Here is a 23,674-nt window from a genome sequence, read left to right on the forward strand (position 1 = left end):
ACACACATCCCTCACATAACTAAACTGAGTCAGAAAGGCAGAAAATAATATGTTCTTAACATTTTCTGATGGGCTTTTTTGCTACAGAGTCTTTGAACTGCTGGACAATCTACAGATTAACGGGCAGGACTAGGATCTCAAGCTGTCATGTAGTCCAACTGCATTTTATAACATAAAAATTCTTAGTGGAAAAATAAAATATCAATGATCTCTTGCTCATGTTTACAAAGGTTTTCTATAAAATCTGTATGCAGTTTTTTAAAGACTGAAAGATGTAAAAGCTCAGGATTTGATGAGAAAGTTATTTTCACAGTTAATATGAAATTTAACTTTTTTTAACCCTAAGATATAGCTCTCCTTTCATTTAAACAGTGATATTCTTCCACAAGAACTGAAAGAATCCACTGTGTAACTAGGCTTAATAAAAAATTTTAAATTTTATCAAATTTGTTTTATGTACCACTTAAATGCTTTCTCACAGCTACCACTAGTTAAGGTAACTTAATAGTATAAGGAACTTCCACTTATATGAGGTATCTAAACTAGTCACAGGGAATTCTCTAGCTATCCAGCAGTCAGGACTCCAAGCTTTCACTGCTGAGGGCCCAGGTTCAATCCCTGGTCGCAGTGCAGCCAAAAATAAAAATAAAGTAGTCACATTCTTATAAACAGAAGGTAGAATGGTGGTTGCCAGGGGCTGGTGGTAAAGGGAAAAGGAGAGTTGCTTTCAAGGGTAACCGAATTTGTTTTACAAGATAAAGTTCTAGATTTGTTGCACAACAATGTGCATATGGTTAACACTACTGAACTGTACACTTTAAAATGGTTAAGATGGTAAATATGACGTGGCTTTTATCCGCCCCCCTCAAAAAAGTACAAAGATCTTAATGAAGACCATAAATAGGCCAATAGTTATCACAAATCCCATTAATTTTAAAGACTGATACAAATAAGCATGGACTGCTACACCTAATAACTGTGGGGCAACCAGCATTTGCTGAATGTCTACTGCATTTCCAGACACTCTGTGGCTCTCCACAAATGCTTTCTCCCTTAATGGGGGGGAACTAAAAATCCTGCTGCCTGTGCTTAGTCAAAGACTCCCAGGGTATAATTATATCCAATTTTCAGGGGGCTGGTGTAGTCAAAAATCAGGAAATTTTTTTACACACAGAAAATGGCTAATTTGAGTAGCACCCATACAAATAACTGAGGTAGACCAAGGCACCTTAATGAAAATTTCCAAAAAGTTTCTCATTTATACATAAAAATAAACACTTCACTTACAGGGAACTACTCATATTTTCCTTTGGTGTGAAAAAAATGGCCTTAGTAGCTCCATCTCTGAAAGGGTCATCAGATTTGTGGCTACAAGGCTGAGCCGGCCTAAGGTGTTCTCTCTTTGAAATGCGACTATGAGAGTGTTTACAGGCAACATTCAGTTGGGTGGACATTCTGTCTGTCTTGGATAATTCCTTGACAGTATGAGATTGGCCAGGGCTTCCTTTTCTTTCAAAGAACAGAGTGACAGGTCGGTCCTTCAAGGGTAAGTGAGCAGAGGGATTGTCTTTTGGAGCAAGAACAGAATCTTTTATAGTTACTGATGGAGTCCCAACCATACTGGGTTCTTCATCCTTATTTGGGGTTTTCAGGATGAGTAGAGATGATGGTCTCTCTATTCTCTGCTTTGACTGATGGAAAGATGGTACCAGAAAACTCTCCCCAGTTCTTGGTTTTTCAATTGTCTTGAAGGCTTTACGCTCCTTTTCTAAAATATCTTTTTGTCGGCGAATCTGTTTCATCATCTCTTTTTCATTCTGCTGCTGCAATTGCTTTTGCCTTTCTTCCTTCTCAGTGTTCAACTTTTCTAACTTCTTAAGCACAGTATTTGAAGAATCTGTATTCAAAGACGCAACAACCTGATTTTCTCCTGGGAGGTGGTACTTTCCGGCTTCCCTGCTGATATCCAAAGTAAGAGATGGAAGAGTTTCTTCACTTTCCGATAGTTTGCTTCTCTGGACTCTTGTGTCTAGCTGGGAGCTCGTTTTCAGTGGGTCTTGATGGGGAATATAAAAAAATGTAGGCAAACTATTTGAAACAAAGGGGTCTCTCAGCTGTGGTTTACAGGTAATAGACTCAGAACTGCAAACTAGTTTTTCCTTCACAGCCCCATTCTTTAAATGCACTGAGTCAGAGGGTGGCCCTCTTTGAGTTAATGTATAGTTAGCCTCACTTGCGGCACTGAGAGAATAGTCCTGTGGATCAAAATCTGGACTGTGAGATACCTCAGGTGGTACAAATGGCAAGTCTCTTTCATCTAGAATTATGGGCTCTGGTTTGCTCTTTTGGCTCTCCTCACAGCTCAGAAGTTCCAAGCTTCCTTGTGAGCTTTCACTATCAGGTGTACCCTGTAAAGACTGAAGGCCCTCAGGCATCAGTTCCGTAGACCATCTACGCTCTTCTGAAGGAGACACACCACCAAGAGAACGGACTTTCAGCAATTCTAAGCTAAATATAGCTTGCTCTAGTTCTCTCATTCTCCGACTTTCTCTTTTGGCCCGACTCACTTTTTTCTGGTGGAGATCTTCCAAGGACTTGGGTCTTTCTCTTACAATCACATTTTCCTGCAAGTCCACACCACTTTGACTTCTGGCTCTCTCCTGTCGCTTGTTTGGGGACTCATTCAAGCAGTCCATTGAACTTTCATGACTAACTCGATTACTCTCTATCACAGATTTACATTCCTCTATGGCTTTTACTCTGCTGTCAAATGAACAATCCTCCCATTTTGAAGGGTCTGAACCATGAATTTCCAGAGTCCCATAGGGCTTGATACTTGCCAATCCAAGTTCTAGTTTTGCTTCTTTTACTCTTTGTTCTTTCAGAGATTTAAATCTATATTGAAACAGAAAAAAAAAAAAAAAACAAACCAGGTTAGAGATGTCTCTTGGTTACCAATGGAGAGAATAAGTTTATTCAGAATTTTTTAAAAAGTGAAAAGTCTCAAAAAAAATTTTTTATAATATTAAGTATTTCTTAAACATGGATGCATATTTCAGAATTCTGTTTCTATGAGTGAGATGATGTTTTATTAAGTATATTATTTCTAATTGGGCACTCTAATCAAAGCATAAATTAACTCAGAAGCAAAGCTCTCATTTTAATAACATCTTATTTTAAGATAAAACTTAACAATGAAATTGAAGTTTCTGAAAGTAAAAACAGTTGGAATGTTGCCAATTTTTAAGGATTTAACCCAACGTAAAGTTAATTCTTAGCAGTTATAACCAGAGACCATTTAGGTTTTCAATCCAATTTAATTCAGTATTATAAACCACACAATGTGGTTTAAAACTGCTGGGGGGATCACAGTCTAGAAGGGAAGACAAATTGTACACAACCAGTTCTAATTCAAGTTAGGCAAATGATAGAGCAGACATATAAGCAAAGTACTTGAGAAAAGAGGAGTTAATTATTATAGCAACAAAGATTACCTTTGTCTTGCTCTGAATCCTCTACACAGTGACTGCAAAAGGATAATTTTGTTCCTTTGTTCTTGATACCTCTTACGTTCCCTGTAGCCTTTCCATCTTGCCTGTATACAGACAGCGGCCAAGTGCCTCCGCCTACAGTGCTCCCTCCATCTCTGCTGGATGACAATGGCAGCAGTCCGCAGCTCCAAATACCGCTGCCTCTGTAAATGAGCACGCCAGGAGGCTTGCAGAAGAGTGGCTGCACTTGCCATAAGTAAAGCATCTTTCTGCACAGCTGCATCTCTGACTTGCTTCTGATGTACGTAATTCCTCCAGAATTGCTGTGGGGAAGACAAAATAATAAAACTGGCATCATATAACACATTTTCACAGAAAAAAGAAAAAAGAAATCTCTTATGTCATAACTAAAGATTAAGTGGCTAAACAGCTAAATTGTCGGTGGTTAAAGTAAAAAAATGTTTTCCAGATATGCTTAGTGAAAATAACAATTTTAGATAATATAACCTTGATGAAGTTAATTATACAACTTAAAATAATTTAATTTTTTGATGATTTCATGCCTTACAAGTTAATTTTAATAAATTACATTATATTCTCATCTACAATTTGCCAGTACTAATGGGTCAATGTGTATACATTTCAAAGATTACAATATTAAAGACTTTCTTGCACAAAGAGAAAAGGTCCTATGGAAAACAGCTGTGAATAAGGGAGAAATCAATGAGGGAGAAAATAAAAAGATAAATGTAAAATATGAACTTTTTATCCAGAAAGAATAATTATAACAACAATATATGTATCATTCTCAAATATCACTAAGAAAACTAAAAGTAACTTTGTCAACAAAAATTAAGGCACATAACTCCTTTGCTCCTAATTATACCTCACAAGACATTATAACTATAAATTCAATTTAATTTCAACTGTACATTAATATATTTACTAATAGTCTATTATTGTATTACCAGGTAAATCTGTTGGTTGCTATGAACATTTAAAAAATGAGTAGGACACATTTGCATCTCTGAAGAAATTTACATTCTTATTTAAATGATTCACAATAAAACACTTCTAGTTACTAAAACAAATGCTAAATAAACTGGCCAATCTCATGCAAAGGATCCTTTCCTTCCCACCTGGATGACAATAGATGCCTGTCTCAGATGGAGGAAATGCTGCCTACATAGCAAGACCCTGAACCATCGCTGCAGCAATATGATTCTGCGGAGCACCTCTTGGTGAAGCAGATCCTGTAGGTGTTGTCGTTCCTGCTCCTTTAGGAACACCTACCAGAAGGGAAAAAGATGAAGATGAAGATGAAGATGAAGGGGAAAAGATGAAGAATACAGCTTAAGAAGAAACGAGAAATTTATTTAATGCATTGTCATTCCTGTGATGATTCCCATGGTAAGCTTTTTTAGAGAACAGGTACTACTTGTACAGGTAGTCCTGATATTTCTATCAGGAAATATAGAAAAAGCAGTCATTTAGCCAAAGCAGTCATTCTCAAATTGGAAAGGAGGTATTAAAATATAGAAGGGGAACTGGAAAGGTGAGCATAGGTACAAAAATCCCAGTGCCAGAGATTGTGATATATTATGCCCTGGGGAAATTCACTGCTGTCAGGAGCCAATGATTATAATAGTGATAAATAAAAACGATCTTTTAAAATCCAGTATGCATCAAAGGTGTCTTTGCTGCCCAAAGATATTCATCAGTTTGTTTATTCACTCTTTCATTCAATTATAAATCTTTAGGAATTTAGGGGGATATAAAGATAAATTAGACACAGTCCCTCTGGAAACAGGATTTGCACCTCAACTTTAAGAGCAGATTGATATTAAAAACTGTATATATTTAAGATGTACCATGTGATGTTTTGATGCATGTATAAACTGTGAAATGATTATCACAATCAAACTAAGAAACATGTCCATTATCTCCCATTTTTGTCAAAAATTTAAAAAAGATTTTTAAAAAGCACAGATAGGTATCAGAAACCCATAGAGTGATATCAAGGGCAAGAGACAGAGGACCCTTCCTGAGCAAAACAAGGAGCTGGAAACAAGAATAAATGTACATACTGGGGACCATGGAACAATTAAAGAGTATGAAGTCACAACATGGAGGTTCTTGAAAAAGAGAAAGATGTTTAATCAGGAGGTTATTGGGTGATTATTACTGAGCAGGAAGCTGACATAAAGAAAGAAGTATATGAAGATGATGATTTTGATACTAAGGGCAGAGTTACACGGAATAACAGACTGATATCAGATGATGGATCTATTTACTATAAGAGAAATGTGTGAGAGCTAAGAAACAGAACTAAAATGGAAATAGTAGGAATGTAGGGAAAGGCAGAGATGTGAGAATCATTTGTAAGGAAAAACAATGGAAACACAACTTTTTTGTAAAAAGGTTAAAGTGAAGGGTAAGCCATATATGATTATGGTTTCTAGCTTAGAAACTACAAGAAAGGTGACAGAGAAAAAGAGCAGCTGATTAGTTAAAGACAGTAGGGGAATGTGGCTAACGTCATTTTGGGCAAACTGAGTTGAAAATTACAGTAGAATACCTAGAAAGAGATGCTTTTTAAGCAGTTAAAATTACAGGCAGCACTAGAGCATTGGTCATAAGCTCTTTGATTAATACTGATCATCTCATTAACTAAAAATCTTGGTCTAATCAATTTCCTTATAATATCTTGTACATTATCTTTCTTATCAACATTCTCCTAGGCAAAGACTGCCATTATTTTTTTTTTTAAGAAAGAACATAAAGTATCACTTTAATAATATTTTGTATTGGATAATTTTTTTAATTTATTTACTTTTAATTGGAGGATAATTGCTTTACAATATTGCGTTGGTTTCAGCCATATATCAACATGAATCAGCCATAGGTACACATATGTCCCCTCCTTCTTAAACCTCCCTCCCATCTTCCACCCTATCCCACCCCTCTAGGTTGTCACAGAGCACCAGATTTGAGCTCCCTGTGTCATACAGCAAACTTCTATTGGCTATCTAATTTTAGATTAATTGGTAATTTTAATCTATATTAAAATTTTAATTTTACATTAATATGATAATGTATGTGTTTCAATGCTACTCTCTCAGTTTGTCCCACTCTCTCCTTCCCCCACTGTGTCCACAAGTCTGTTCTCTATATTTGTGTCTCTGCTGCTGCCTACAAAAACATACTCAGTTTGGACAAGGGCTGTATATATTATATTTACCATGGACTTTCCAACTTGATAATTATCTGGATTAAGATTTATTTTCCTGAAGAAATCCTGAACGTTAAATTTGGATGGAATAATATTTCGGGGAAGTAGTACATGGAAATGGCTCACAAAATCCTGAAAAATGAAAAGAAAATATTGTAAAATCACAAGAGAATTATATGTAAACAAGACCCCAAACAAGTTAATTGTCCTTTTGTTGATTTCTGTCTCATTATTTTAAACGGGGTGAAACCAAGACGTTACTTGTTAATTTAAAATACTACAAAACGTTAATTAATTAGTAAAATGGGGGGTAGAGATTTCTATATATTTTGTTATCAAAGTGGAAGAAAAGAAGAAAGACAGAAACTAATTCTCCCTTTGAAAAAGCTATACTAAAGAGCAAAGAAAAAGTTACTTCATAAGGTTCTGAAATTTTTAGCAGAAAAATAAGGAAAAGTGGCAGCTATTTCAGGTTATAACTGAAAATAAAGCTTCTCCTCAACAGAAAAGACATGCTCAGCTTCTGAAAAGCTTCAAAATAATTTCTATACCCATAGCAGCAGTAGCTGATGAGAACAGCTGAAAGCCTTGTTGGCAGCGTACTATGAAAGAAAATTCTGCTGAGAAACTTTAGGGAAAATCAAAAGGGATCTTTTCTTTTGAACTAGATTGCTCTGATATAGCATTTCAGTTACTGGAGTAATCACTGTGAAGAACTGCCATGTTATGAGTAAACTTATATAAGCAAACATTCAGATCAAATGAGAATAGCCAAGAAGCAGAATCTATCACAACACAAGCTTAATGATACTGCTGTCAGTCAATGGAAATGAGTATTCTCTATCCCTCTTCAATTCTGTATGTGAAAGACAGAATGGGGGGGAGAATTAAGAGAAATAAACAAGTGAGTCCCAAATGAAAAATAAGCAAGACACAGGACTAATTTACTTGATGTACATATAAATTTAAATATCACTATAAAAGCATAACCTGGAAAGAATATTTGCAGCTGTATCCTGATTGGCGAATTCGAACTGTCTCCAGCATCCCAGTGTACCGAAGCTGTCTAAGCACCAAGGCATCATTGAACCTTAACGGTAACTAAAAGAAAGCAAACAGAAAAAGGGTTAACCCAGAACAACAGACCTCCAAATTTATGTTTGTTTTGTAAGTATAGTTAAATTCTGAATATCTAGGAACTGACTGGAGGTTGTCTGGTTAAGATACAGCAGAGGCAATGAGACAATCTTACCTCCACAACTGGGAGCTTCAGAAAAGTTCTGACTGCCTGACTAAAGGGAAAAAAAGAGACACCAAGCTTCCAGGCTTCACTACTTGTAGAAGAAAAGCACCCTCAAAACTCAAAAGGAAATGTTGCTGCCCACAGGCCATAGAGTTTAGTCACTATAAAATCTGTAACAAGATTAAACTACTTATACACAGTTAAGAGTATATTTTTGTTAAGATTTTACCCACCATCTCACTCAGAAACCACCTACTACAATCTTCCAGTTAACTTGAGAGCTGACAGATTCATCTTCTATGACTAGTACAAGAGCTGTTTATCTCCCTAAATAGTTTTTGCTGATGATCCTGTAAGACACCCTGGAAAATAAAAAATTCCTATAGTCCCTCATCACCAGTCACTCCTAGGTATCTCGTAGGCATGTTTTTAGACATTCAAAAGAAGATGTACTTGAAATTTCTGGTATTTCTCCTTATTCTCTAAATACCATTTTCTATTTTCCACTAAGGAAATCCCAAACATTTTCCTGCAGGAAGATAGGGTAAACCAACTATCAAGAAAAGAGTCAAGCGGGCAGCTTATGTTAAATAATAATAGCAGTTAATGTTTATTTAGTACTTATTCTGTGTCCTTAAATACTGTATTAATTGAACTCTTCGTAGAACAAGGTCTCGATAACAGGGACTCAAATTTCTCTTTAACTGTAAATAAAACAGTTTCCCTTTTTGTCACCATAAAAGAACCAACCATTAAGGAATAGCTAACATTTACTAAGCACTTAGTATGGGCCAGGAACATTCAAAGTACTACATAGGTTTTTTTTTTTCATGTACTCACAAAACACTTATGAGGTGTCCTACAATTACAGTATATTCTTACACAGATGAAATTATTTAAGTTACAGAGAGGTCATGAAACTCACCTAAGACCACAAAACTTGTAACTGGCAAAGCTAGAGACTGCTTCTTAAGAATTAAGAAAGCTGAACTTAATTTCCTACTACATTTCAGAAGTTTGGGCTGGAACTATTTTTTCCTATGATGGACATAAAGATGACAAACGTTTACACTTAATAGATACATTTTGCAAAGCTCTAATTAAGGGAACTGTCACATAAAACAAGAAGGAAATCAAGAATGTCCAGAGTAATCTATATTAAAGAGACAAGAATCTAAACATGAAAAACGCCAGGCAAGTTCTGTAAGAGTGATTGACTAACACCTTATGTCTGAACAAGAGATTAATCTTAGGGTAACAAAAGTTGCAAAAAATTCTTTTGTATAATGGAATTTCAAGAGATTTTTGCTTCTGTAGCAGATGCTAAATTCTAGAAAATGCTAAATTGAGCTCATATAAATAGTTCATAGGCAGGTAAGTGAGGAAATTAGAAGGATATCCATAGAAAATTCAGAACACCATTTTCCTTACAAAGATTCTCAACAGCTCTTTGCCTCCACATATCCTCCTTAGAACGAATTTAAAGTTTGGTTTGAAGTAAGCCAAGCTAGAAGCTCTCATTTAAGGGACATTCTTACCTTTTCAGCATTAGAGCGAATGCATTTTACAAAATACGGTTCTGCTTGACCAAGTGTTTCCATCAGCTTGCTTAATGAGGCCTGCAATACAAAGCAATATAGTTACCACTGTCTCTCATTCCAAACTGGAAACAAATGATTTATGATATTGGTAAAATATGCAAAAACAAGTGATAAACAGACCCAGGTTTGTTTCTGAAAAGCAAATTGTATACAATGCCATACTGATTAAACTGAGGCCAGTTCAGGACAAGGATGGCAGTTTAACCTTAAAGCTGAGAGACTGGCAATGGTAAATACTGCAAATAATTTTATAGTCAGCTAAATATATAATGGGGGCTTCTCAGGTGGCTGAATGGTAAAGAATCCACCTGCCAAGCAGGCAATGTTTCAATCCTCGGTTTGGAAAGATCCCCTGGAAAAGGAAATGGCAATCTACTCCAGCATTCTTGCCTGGAAAAACCCACGGATAGAGGAGCCTGGCGGGCTACAGTCCTTGGAGTCCCAAAGAGTTGGACATGACTTAGCAACTACACAACAAGTCTACAATAAATTTTACTTTTCTTCAGACTTCATGAAACAATTTTATTCAAATGGATGCAGTATTAGAGCAACTTTGGGGAAACCATTCAGTAGGGCAGCAGTCCCCAACCTTTCTGACACAAGGGACCAGGTTCACAGAAGACAGTTTTTCCACGAACTGGAGCCGGGTGGGAGGATAGTTTCAGGATGATTCAAGTGCATTACATTGATTGTGCACTTTATTTCTATTATCATGACATCAGCTCTACCTCAGATTATCAGGCGTTAGATCCCAGAGGCTGGGGACTCCTGCCGTAGGATATACAGGAAGGTAGCAGTCTCCTGCTTCAATTTTAACCTTTAAGTATGTAACGATGGTCCCTCTTCCATTCTTGATGCTGATTATTTGTGCTTTGCCTGTTTTTTCCAGGTTAGTCTAACTGGAGGTTTATAAATTTTCTGATATTTTCAAAGAACCAGCTTTTTTATTTCATCGGGTTTTCTCTTATTATTTTTCTGTTCTTTATTTCATTGATGATTCTACTTTATCATTTCACTCCTGTTTGCTTTGGGTTTAATGTTTTTCTTTTTCTAGTTTCCTAGGGTAGAACCTTAGATTACTGATTTGAGGCCTTCTCTTTTTGTTTTTTATTTCATTGATTATTTCTACTTTATCATTTCACTCCTGTTTGCTTTGGGTTTAATGTTCTTCTTTTTCTAGTTTCCTAGGGAAGAACTTTAGATTACTGATGTGAGGCTTTTACTTTTTCTAATAAGAGAATTTATTGTTATAAATAAACCTTGGAATATTACTTTAGCTGCACTGCAGAAATTTTGATGCTTTATTCTCATTTCTTTTTAAAATACTTTAATTCTGGCAATCTTAATGTTTTGAATAGATACAAATTCTGTGGTTTCTCATCATTTTTATCCCAAATTTAGCATTCTTATATTGTAGATTTCCTGGAACTGCAATCTCTCAACTTTTGTTTGTCTAAAAAATCTCTAACCTTCATTACTCACTTGTGAAGAGAATTTTAGAGTGACAATTTTTTTTTTCTTTCAGGCTTTTAAAAATATTACTCTTGAATTCTGGTTTTCATAGTTTATGATGAGAAACACACTGTTATTCTTATTTTCATTTCATAGAACATAAATATCGTCTTTTTTCTTTGGTTGTATTTAAAATTTTCTTTTTTTAACTGGCTTTAGCAATTTGATGTGATGTGTCTTGATATGCTTGGGGAGGGCTTGCTCAGGACTTGTTGAGATTCTTTGATATTTGAGCTTACATTATTCATAAAAATCAGAAAATATTTTGGTCATTATTTCCTCAAAATTTTTTCTGTATCCCCCCTTTTGCCTTTCCTTCTTAGATGTCAATTACATCTATGTTCAGTGACTTAGTATTTTCCCACACGCTACTAATGCTTTTTTTTCTTTTTTCCCCCAGCATTGTTTATTACATGTCTCTGCATTTTAAAGTAAATGTAAAGTCTAATTCACTATTTCGGCACTAATCCCAACTAGTGTATTTCATTTCCAAATATTACAATTTTAATCTCTGAAATGATTAATCATTTGAGTCTTTTTCCTATCTTCTATTTTTTTCTCACTATAATTCACGTTTTCCTTATATCTCTGGACATATTTATGTGGTTTATAATAGCTATTTGAGATCCTCATCTACTATTTCCGTCATCTCTGTTATTTTTACAATCTGTTTCTAACGATTAATTTTTCTGTCTTGTTATGGGTGGTTCTTTCCCTGATTCTTCACATGCCTAATAATTTCACATTGGACACTGAAGTGATTTTATATTCTTTGATTTTGCTGTATTTCTTTAAAGAGCAACAGACAGTTGCCCCTGGGGTTGAGTTACACAGGATCATTTTGATTCTTTCAAGACTTACTTTTATTAAGCACTGTGAGGGCAGGTTCAGAGCAAAACCTTTGGCATTTGTTTGGGCTCCCTCTCCCTGTGCTACAGAAAACTATCTTTGTGTAGTAACCTGGGACTTGCCTCATTTATTTCCCTTTTCTCAGGGATCATAATCCTGTAATGCTTATTGTCTGATAACTAAAAACACTCTATTTTTACCTTTTGCCTAGTTTTCTAGATGTTCATAATAGAAGGGCAATTCCTATATTAGTTAATCCTTAATGAGTTCTACAATTTCACTTTGATGAAATTAAATATTCATTCACAAGAAGGGCGTGAAATCATAGACACCTGGCTGCCGTCTATGTCCATCACTTCTAATTTCTTCATCTGTACAATAAGAATGATGGTATTTATCTCACAGAATTGGAGGAAAAATAGATAATGCATATGTATAAATATTTAATAAGGAATATGAAAAACACAGTACATTCATCATTATGTTTCTGGATGGTAAATGATTTTCATTTGTTTTTGTTCACTGTATTTTCTAAATAATAAAAAGTTTAGAAAAATTAATTCATTACTCATAATATTTAACAACACATTAGAAACATTACAGATGACTCTTTGTAAACGTTAAATACAATACATGAATATAATTTGAAAATATCCATAATTTCTGAATTTGGGGGATTTTAAGGGACATTATAGGACTATAATTAAGTTTTTACTGTAGTAGCTATAACGAGTATTCTTCAGGTTAAAGACTGAGTTTGATAAAGAGGCACCTGTAAAAGAACCAAGATGATAAAACAAAGGACACAATAGCTTAATGGTTCTACTCTTCCTAATCATGCAAAGGAGACTAATGGTTCCTTAGATAAATAGGGTCAAGCAACACCTCTCTCTTTTTAAATAATCAAATACCATTAACCCATAGGATTGTGATTTAAGAAGGTTTGTGTAAAATTCATGGCAGAGCTTCCATCTTATATTCAATTGTCTTTCCTTTAACTTTATTAGGACCTAGTAAGTTATTTGGCTCTGCAATCTTGTTTTTTTTTTTTTTGGAAAAAACATTTGACCAAGTAGCTTTTTCTCTGGGCCTATGGTGAAAACTGTCTAAAATAAAATGACATTTCTAGCTTATAGGTTGAAGGACTGTGCTTATAAATCAAATAAGATCATATCCAGTGACATGTTAGTAGATAATTTACATTCAGATATCCTGGATTAAAAAGGAGCACTGAAAAAGTGCTAACAAATAGAAATACAGCTATCAGTAGATAAATAAATTTTTAGTTAACAATGCTTTACTTATTACTTACTGCTTCTGTGAGTGATAAAAAACAAGGTAGAATAAAATTATCTAAAATACCATTACTCTTCAGATTTTCAGATCATTTTCATAAATATCTAGTAAATGAACAGAATATTAGAGATAATCTGATAAGAACAGGAAAAATGAAGAGTATTTTGAAATTCATTCTGGAGGTGATTTGGTTAATTTATTATGATATTTATTCCTAAATGCACAGTCACAATAAAATGATCTAGATTCCTATATATACAAAACTAAAATAAAAAGTCAAGAAAAACCTTACAATTCCATTTAGTTAAATAATGATGGCAGTAGCATGAAGTTTAAATATACAGAGAAAAAAAACATACATCATGTGTTAACAGTGCCACATCTGGGCAGTCAACTTTCTGGTGCTTTTCTCCTCAAGCTGAATATAATGAATTCCTCTTTGGGATACATACTACATACTACCCAGAGACGAACAAAAGCACCTGATTTTTCTCCTATCACTGGTACTACCAACCAAAAGGACCATTCTACTATAACTTTTTAGTCACATGAATTTTGCAGATTACTTTGACCTTATGATGTCAATCTGAACAAAACAGATTCTTCTTTGTTAAAAATAAAAGGAAAAAAAAGTAAACAGGAAACAACCTGGAACTGGGCACTGATGCTGGGAGGTTTCTTCTTCTTGTGCAAATGAAGAAGAGACTTGGTAATGCGATCCTGTAGCGTCAATCTTGTTAGATGCTTTAAAGACTTTACTTCCAGCAAATGCTGAAAAACAGGGGGAAGAAATCAAATTCTTCACATAAATTGATCTAAGAATAGGAAAAACAAAGTTGTAAGCCAGTATTTATTATTTCTATGTATGACTGTGGTGAATATGGGAGATTAATATTCAATACACACTCTACCCATCAGCTAAAAAGAAACTGTATTTCTCAAACTCTTACATCTCAGGTTCTGGATGTGATTTAAGTTCCACAATTCCCACATGTTAAACTGGGAAGGTCTAACCAAGGCAAACTCAAGGGATTAGATCTGGTAAGAGTGCCTGAAGAACTATGGACGGAGGTTCGTGACATTGTACAGGAGGCAGGGATCAATACCATCCCTGAGGAAAAGAAATGCAAAAAGACAAAATGGCTGTCTGAGGAGGCCTTACAAATAGCTGTGAATAGAAGAGAAGCAAAAGGCAAAGGAAAAAAGGAAAGATATTCCCATCTGAATGCAGAGTTCCAAAGAATAGCAAGGAGAGATAAGAAAGCCTTCCTCAGTGATCAATGCAAAGAAATAGAGGAAAACAATAGAATGGGAAAGTCTAGAGATTTCTTCAAGAAAATTAGAGCTACCAAGGGAACATTTCATGCAAAGATGGGCACAATAAAGGACAGAAATGGTATGGACCTAACAGAAGCAGAAGATATTAAGAAGAGGTGGCAAGAATACACAGAAGAACTATACAAAAAAGATCTTCACGACCCAGATAATCACGATGGTGTGATCACTCACCTAGAGCCAGACATCCTGGAATGGGAAGTCAAGTGGGCCTTAGAAAGCATCACTACGAACATAGCTAGTGGAGGTGATGGAATTCCAGTTGAGCTATTTCAAATCCTGAAAGATGATGCTGTGAAAGTGCTGCACTCAATATGCCAGCAAATTTGGAAAACTCAGCAGTGGCCACAGGACTGGAAAAGGTCAGTTTTCATCCCAATCCCAAAGAAAGGCAATGCCAAAGAATGCTCAAACCACCGCACACTTGCACTCATCTCACATGCTAGTAAAGTAATGCTCAAAATTCTCCAAACCAGGCTTCAACAGTACATGAACTGTTAACTTCCAGATGTTCAAGCTGGATTTAGAAAAGGCAGAGGAACCAGAGATCAAATTGCCAACATCTGCTGGAGCATCGAAAAAGCAAGAGAGTTCCAGAAAAACATCTATTTCTGCTTTATTGACTATGCCAAAGCCTATGACTGTGTGGACCATAACAAATTATGGAAAATTCTTAAAGAGATGGGAATACCAGACCACCTGACCTGTCTCTTGAGAAACCTGTATGCAGGTCAGAAAGCAACTGTTAGAACTGGACATGGAACAACAGATTGGTTCCAAATAGGAAAAGGAGTACGTCAAGGCTGTACATTGTCACCCTGCTTATTTAACTTGTATGAAGAGTACATCACGAGAAACGCTGGGCTGGAAGAAACACAAGCTGGAATCAAGATTGCCAGGAGAAATATCAATAACCTCAGATATGCAGATGACACCACCCTTATGGCAGAAAGTGAAGAAGAACTAAAGAGCCTCTTGATGAAAGTGAAAGAGGAGAGTGAAAAAGTTGGCTTAAAGCTCAACGTTTAGAAAACAAAGATTATGGCATCTGGTCCCATCACTTCATGGAAAACAGATGAGGAAACAGTGTCAGACTTTATTTTTATGGGCTCCAAAATCACTGCTGATGATGACTGCAGCCATGAATTAAAAGACGCTTACCCCTTGGAAGGAAGGTTATGACCAACCTAGACAGCATATTAAAAAGCAGAGACATTACTTTGCCCACAAAGGTCCGTTTAGTCAAGGCTATGGTTTTTCCAGTGGTCATGTATGGATGTGAGAGTTGGAGGGTGAAGAAAGCTGAGCGCCGCAGAATTGATGCTTTTGAACTGTGGTGTTGGAGAAGACTCTTGAGAGTCCCTTGGACTGCAAGAAGATCCAACCAGTCCATCCTAAAGGAGATCAGTCTTGGTCGTTCATTGGAAGGACTGATGTTGAAGCTGAAACTCCAATACTTTGGCCACCTCATGCGAAGAGTTGACTCATTGGAAAAGACCCTAATGCTGGGAAGGATTGGGGGCAGGAGGAGAAGGGGACGACAGAGGATGAGATGGTTGGATGGCATCACCGACTTTATGGACGTGGGTTTGGGTAAACTCCGGGAGTTGGTGATGGACAGGGAGGCCTGGCGTGCTGCGATTCATGGGGTCGCAAAGAGTCGGACACAACTGAGCAACTGAACTGAACTGACATGGGTCGATTTTTCTTAGTATTCAACTTATAGCTTAAATACCCAAACTTTTTCATAAAGTTATTACTTGCATACCCCAAAGCAGCCCACCTGTATGCTAATAATATGTCATTTCATCTTCCTCTTTGCATATAATATCATCTAAATCTTTTATTGTTTTTCTCTTTCTCTGAAAGAATCACTATAAGAGAGCAAGAGTTCTTTGACTAGACTGTTCATCCCTGTACTACCAATGTCTAAAACAGTGTCCTGTTCTACATGTGCCGTGCTCAGCTGCTCAGTCGTGTCTGGCTCTTTGCAACCCCACAGACTGTAGCCCACCAGGCTCTGCTGTTCATAGAGATGCTCCAGGCAAGCATACTGGAGTGGGTTGCCATGCCCTCCTCCAGGGGATCGTCCCAATCTAGGGATTGAGCCCAGGGTTGGGTTCAATCTCCCGCATTGCAGGCAGATTCTTTATCATCTGAGCCACCAGGAAAGCCCCTGGTTCTGCAAACTCAATAAATATTAGCTGGATGAATGAAAGAATGGTTAACAAGCAATGATTTTTGAACAATGTTTCCTCAGACTTTTGCCCATGAAACTCATCATGATTAGATCTATCAAGAAATATTCAGTAATTACTACAGATCCGGTTCTGTTCTAAGTGGTCAGAATACACTGCATTCAAGTACAAGGAAACAGACTATAAAGACATTAAAAAAAAATGATAATCTCAGGGTTATTCTGATTTATGAAGATAAAACAGCGCAAGGAAGAATGGAGATATAAGGCAGAGCAGAACAAGGCAGTGGACAGGAGGCTAAGAAGGCAAGAAAGAGATAAAACCAGTTAAGGGACAGCTTCAATAGCCCAGCATGATGTGACAAGGACTGAAATGAGGGTCCAAGATCTAGCAGAAAACAGATATGGATTTAATTCCTTTCCTAGATCTTCTGTTCATTATCTACTTTATTCCTTGCTTAACTTCATCTTCATTGTTTAGTTTATTCAGATTAGTCAGTTCATTCTTTTTCAAACAATTATTTACTGCCTGCTGTGCAAGGTGCTGTAGATACAAAGATTAAGAAGATATTGCTCATGCTGTTAAAGAGAACTAAAATGGATAATAAACTTATCTTCAAGGTTTGAGCCTGAGTGACTACAAAATTCAGTAGGGGAGTGACACAGAAAAGTCTCTTAGGGCGTCAAGTCTGAGATATGAGCAGGATGTCACAGTAGAAATGTACAACAGTGGAACTGTGGGTAAAAGACTAGAAATTTAAAGACAGATCAAATTATAAAGATATATTTAATAGAAGTGATGGTTTCAAGCTATGAGAGGGAAAGTACTCTCTAGAAGAAAAAAGTACTATCAAAACAGAACTATATTAACAGAGGGCTAAGGGCTATTGGAGGGTTATGTGTGTTTAATATTTGCCTGTGTTTATTCAGAATTGTAAAAAAAAAAAAAGCATTCTAAATCCTACCTTTATCAATAAAATGAGATGCTAGAGGTGCCCTTAATACAAGTGACTGAATCTTATTTCCAGTAGCAATAAAAGTTGTAGGAATATGTACATCAATGATTCACACTCAAGGTAAGAAAGCAGTTTCAGATTTCACAAAAGAGCAAAAGGGAAAAAAAGTTTAGGTTATCTGCATTGCTGCTGCTTCCTTCCACACTACGTGTAAAACTAACTTAATGCAACAGAAATATCTTAGTCAAAAATGACCATGGTCAATGAGGATCTAGGATCTGCTAATTTAATTTTATAAATATAAAAATTTATTTTGCCTTGGTTTGAACTAGACTGAAAGAAACAAGCAAAACATTCACTAAGCCTAATTAGAAAAAATAAGGTATATTTAAATAAGGGTAGGAAACTAAGATGAAGAGTGAGGTTACTAAACAAACTACACATTATACATATACCTATGTACACATATAAGCCACAAATTCAACTCTAACATTTTGGTAGAAAATATGAAGAAAATAATTATTTACTGAATACTAATCATGCACATGGGCTGTCCTGGTGGCTCAGTGGTGAACATCTGCTGCCAATGCAGGAGATGGAGGTTTGATCCCTGGGTCAGGAAGATCCTCTGGAGTAGGAAATGGCAACCTACTCCAGGATTCTTTTTTTTTCCACTCCAGCACTCTTGCCTGGGAAATCCCATGGACAGAGGAGCCTGGTACGCTACAGTCCACAGGGTCACAAAAGTGTTGGACACGACTTAGCAACAATAATCACGCACATACCAAATATATGTATTTCATCCTAACATATATTATCCCTCACATTACAAATGAAGAGACAGAAGTTAAGACAAGTTAGAGAATTTACTCCAAAGATCAGAGAGCAAGTAACAACAGATCCATTACTGAATGTAGGTCAGTTTTACTCCAAGGTCTATACTCTCATAGACTATGCTGCCTCTCTAATACTAAATAAAGCGAAGAAGAACTAAAGAGCCTCTTGATGAAAGTGAAAGAGGAGAGTGAAAAAGTTGGCTTAAAGCTCAACGTTTAGAAAACTAAGACCATGGCATCTGGTTCCATCACTTCATGGGAAGTAGATGGGCAAACAGTGGAAACAGTGTCAGACTTTATTTTTCTGGGCTCCAAAATCACTGGAGATGGTGACTGCAGCCATGAAATTAAAAGACGCTTACTCCTTGGAAGGAAAGTTATGACCAATCTAGATAGCATATTTAAAAGCAGAGACATTACTTTGCCAACAAAGGTCCGTCTAGTCAAGACTATGGTTTTTCCAGTAGTCATGTATGGATGTGAGAGTTGGATGGTGAAGAAAGCTGAGCGCCGCAGAATTGATGCTTTTGAACTGTGGTGTTGGAGAAGACTCTTGAGAGTTCCTTGGACTGCAAGGAGGTCCAACCAGTCCATCCTAAAGGAGATCAGTCCTGGGTGTTTGTTGGAAGGACTGATGTTGAAGCTGAAACTCCAATACTTTGGCCACCTCATGCGAAGAGTTGACTCATTGGAAAAGACCCTAATGCTGGGAAGGATTGGGGGCAGGAGGAGAAGGGGACGACAGAGGATGAGATGGCTGGATGGCATCACCGACTCGATGGACATGGGTTTGGGTGGACTCCGGGAGCTGGTGATGGACAGGGAGGCCTGGCGTGCTGCGATTCACGGGGTCGCAAAGAGTCAGACACGACTGAGCGACTGAACTGAACTTAACTTGAATACACAAAACACTAAAATAAACAAAAAATTAGCTACATTTAATTTTTAAAAATTGAGAAATAGATGGGATTCCTGTGTTTGATAACTGAATGGAATTATTGACTTCAGATGTATCTAACATATTCTTGTTGACTATCATATGAAGTTTAACAAGTTACAAAACAATGTATATACAGATACAAGGAGTCACTCTGCTGTACAGCAAAAATTAATACAACATTTTAAATCAACTATACTTCAATTTAAAAAAGTAAGTTATCCATCTGAAGAGAATGAAAAGAACAGGGCAAATGCTAGATCCACAAGTGGCATTCAAAATACTAAAAGGCTAATGAGACAGTGAAGGAAAAAAAAGAAAGACAAATGAACAATAACAAATATTTGACAAAGAACATGGTCTCCTCTCCTGTTCTACATAAAATTTTTCATAATCACAAATCACTCAGTAAGTTTTCTTTGTGGTTTAAAACACATTTGCCACTACCACAAATCACATTAGCAATGCATTAAATTTTCTTTGGAAATATAAGGTGACTTAAGTAAAAGGAAAAACTACAGATGCATTTTCTTGTTTTTTAAACTAGAGAACTTTGAGAATAAACAGCTCTTTTTCAGTTCTTTAAAATTTTTGAATTATGTTCATTAACCAAGTTAATAACACGACTGACTCCTTTGGAAGGGCACAAGAGAAAGAAAAACTCTAAGATTTTTCTATAGTAAATCTAATAAACATTTTGGCATGTAGATTAGAGTAAGCAAATTACAAGTCCTGGGCCAAATTATGCCCATTGTTTTTATAAGATTTCTATAGTTGAAACAATTATATGAAATTCAAGTTTCAGTATCCATAAGTAAAGTTTTATTGGAATACAGTCACAGCCATTCAGTTACATATTGTCTCCAGCTGCATTTGTGCTATGACAGCAGAGCCAAGTAGTTATAACCCAGACCAGATGAGCCTGCCAAGTCCAACTGGACCTTTACAGAAAAACCAGGCAGGCTAACTAATGTTAATGATGATGACAGAAATTATTTTTAAATCAGATAAAATTTTAAAAATTTTAAATCAGATAAAATTCAGAATGTCTCCTTAACCTGATTTAAGGAGAAATGAAAAAATCTATGCAGAGGCAATTACTCAACAAAAATTCACATTTATATTCAGAAGCTTTTCAAACACTAGAAAGTGAGATATATCACAAATATTTATCTGAAGCATTAAGCTTTGCCATTTCATAATAACATTCAGCATTATTTCTAAAATGGTTTTAACTGAACATACGAAATTAATCTCTATTTTGGGTACAAATAAGATACTTCTAGTTTATGATTTCTACAAATTGTTTGCATGAATAATAAAAAAAACATTCATGAAGTGAGGCACAAAGGAAAAAATATTTTCATAATACTCACCTTTGGAAGCCCAGGTTTGGATTTGAAATTTTTGTTTCTCCTATAGAGACAAATCTTACATTAGAAAAAAAAAAATCGGAATGATGAATTTCACGTTCTCTACAAAAAGAACATTATATACCCACTTCCAAGTTATAGGTCCTTTAAATGAAAACACTAATTCAACTAAGCAGGCACCTTTGGGAAGGAAGGATAACCAAAGTAAAGACATGCCTGCTCCATAATACGGGTACAAACAGATTGAGCTTGATGATCAGTAACATGATGTAGATTCAAAGCTCAAGTTTCATTTTCTTTTGGACACTAACAGGGCTCTGCATTCTTAACCTACAGAGGTTTTGTTTCTGTCATTTTAAACTTAAAAAGATGCCTAATTTCATGAATTATTAAAATGTACTTTTCACTAAGACTTATGATCTTCCATTTTCAGAAACTAAAAATTCTGCTCTGCTCTTTTTTTCTTTATTCATAATTCAATATCACATTTCAATCAAACCTTTTTTTTTTTTTCCAAATGGCTACAAAAAAGGAATAAAACCCAGTGCTTATGAACATGGGCTGGGGAATCAGGAAGACCTGAGCTTGTTGTATCTGAGCTCTATCACCTACCAAGGTATGATTTTGATCTCTTTAAAACTTGGTTTCATTATGTAACAGTGTAAAAAGGATAATGTAAGACAATGTAAGAATGATAATACTATCAACCTCACAGAGTTGCTGTGAGGATTAAATGAGTTTATTCACAATTCTGGAATGTAGCATGACATATAAATTGAGCTTATTGACACTGTTAAGAGATGACTTAGGGATTAAGAAATATAATCTAGTCACACTTCAAGCTAATGGTCAAAAAATATGTTTTGGAAGTGTTTTAAATATATTGATATAGGTAGGTAAGAACTTTTTACTGGTCTCCCATGCATCGTTAATACTTATATCCTGAAACCAGTTCTACATCAGGTAGGGAGAAACAGCACGTTTCAGCAAGTATTATGTATCACCATACAGGTGCCCCTTGAACAACAACAGTTTAGACTGTAAGGGTCCAGTTACACATGGAATTCTTTCAACATGAACTACAACAGTACTACTTGATCTGAGACTGGTTGAAATCTGTGGATGTGGAATCACAGATACTGAGGAGCAGTGGATATGGAGGGCTGACTATAGGAAACACATAAATTTTCCATTGTGCCAACCCTCTGGTTGGCACCTCTAACCCATGCAGTGTTGAAGGGTCAACTGTATGTGGTCTCATTCACCATTTCATAAGACATTTACCTGCCCAACTTGTTAAGAATGCCAGAATTAAAGGGCAACTGCAATTAAAAACTAGGAATCCTAAAAAAAAGCTAACAGTATTTGCTCTCTCTGGATGTAGAGTCTGTTAAAGAGCAATAAAGAATCATCTCCATAAGTATATTCAGTCACGAAAACAAATAAACAAATACCAGCTTTATAATACATGAGACTGTCACAGTTCTAAATTCTGACTACTTTTCAGTCTTGTTTCACTTAAAATTCTACTCATGAAAATAATGCTTCACAATTACCTCTCTTCTTTTTTAGCCAGAAATTTTTAATCAGTTATTAAAAAAAGCAAGCCATATTGTTGATCAATACTAACGTGAGAATCCCATGGGCTCTCTCCAAGAGTTTGCTGCTAGCTGAATTAGCGAATATCCCATCTTTATCAAGCAAGGAGGTGTTACTTGATAGTTTACTCTGGCAAATCCCAGTTCTGCCATTCCAGGCAAAATCAAATGTTTCACTGTAAAAATTAAATATAGTACAATTTCCTTAATTGAGACATCCCTAACACTCCAGAAATTTCTTTAAAAAGTAAAACAAAGCTTTAAACACTGAAGTCAAAACTTTACTTTACTTTAAAAAGTAAAACAAAGCTTTAAACATTCAAGTTAAAATTTAGAAAAAAATGCTAAACCAGCAGAAAATGGTTTTATCAAAGAGATTACTGATCAATTTGGCCTAATCTTTTAGAATCTCAGAACCAAATATTTCTAGGATTCTACCACATTCACATTCAAAAGTACATGATGAGCACACCATATAGCTATACATACCATTTAACAATCAGTAAATAATATAATGTAGTATAAGATACTGTCATGTCTTTTGTCTTTGTTTCAGGCCCCAAATCCCTATCCTTTAAAAAGTATATATTAGCCTGAGTGTAACCACTTCTCTGAGTTTCACTTCTTTTCTGAGAATATTCAATGTACATAAAATAGAAATAAAAACTGTTTGCTTTTTTTCCTGTTAACTGTCTTTCATTAGTTTAATTTACAGGCCTATAGCCATTGAACCTAAGAAGGCAAAGGACAGTTTTATACCATATAATTTGATGTATATAACATTATCAAAACAATAAAACTATAGAAATGAAGAACATGTTAGTGGTTGCTAGAGACAGGAAAGGGACATGGAAGAAAAAGAATACAAATAAGCAGTATGAATCAATTCTTTTATGATGATGAAAGAGTTCTGCATGCTGATTGTGGTGCTGGTTACACAAATCTATGCCACTGTTGTTTAGTCACTAAACTGTGTCTGACTCTATTTTGACCCCATGGACTATATAGCCCACCAGGCTCCTCTGTCATGGGATTTGCCAGGCAAGAATACGGGAGTGGGTTGCCATTTCCTTCTCTAGGGGATATTCCCGACCCAGGGATTGAACCCATGTTTTCTGCATTGGCAGGTGGATTCTTTACCACTGAGCCACCAGGGAGATAAAATTGCAAAGAAACTACATATATACAAACACAGATTTTTTTTAAATGGTGAAAACT

General features: G+C 35.8%; 1 protein-coding gene across 6 annotated transcripts in view; it reads right to left on the bottom strand.

Annotated features, from left to right (window-relative positions):
* The window catches only part of MYO9A (myosin IXA), a 223,508-nt gene that overhangs the window by 57,873 nt on the left and 141,961 nt on the right, over positions 1–23,674 (bottom strand). For all 6 annotated transcript variants that reach the window (XM_081506178.1, XM_081506177.1, XM_081506176.1 and 3 more), the window contains 9 exons: positions 22,489–22,632; positions 20,862–20,901; positions 13,873–13,995; positions 9,505–9,585; positions 7,714–7,824; positions 6,733–6,855; positions 4,631–4,780; positions 3,495–3,814; positions 1,288–2,895 (listed from right to left, as the gene is read on the bottom strand). In XM_081506178.1, the coding sequence (XP_081362304.1) occupies positions 1,288–2,895; positions 3,495–3,814; positions 4,631–4,780; positions 6,733–6,855; positions 7,714–7,824; positions 9,505–9,585; positions 13,873–13,995; positions 20,862–20,901; positions 22,489–22,632 (2,700 nt within the window). The remainder of the gene's footprint in view (positions 1–1,287; positions 2,896–3,494; positions 3,815–4,630; positions 4,781–6,732; positions 6,856–7,713; positions 7,825–9,504; positions 9,586–13,872; positions 13,996–20,861; positions 20,902–22,488; positions 22,633–23,674) is intronic.

Source organism: Giraffa tippelskirchi, chromosome 7 (assembly GCF_054371585.1).
Source record: "Giraffa tippelskirchi isolate mGirTip1 chromosome 7, T2T-mGirTip1v1.2.pri, whole genome shotgun sequence".
In the NCBI taxonomy this organism is placed as follows: Eukaryota; Metazoa; Chordata; class Mammalia; order Artiodactyla; family Giraffidae; genus Giraffa; species Giraffa tippelskirchi.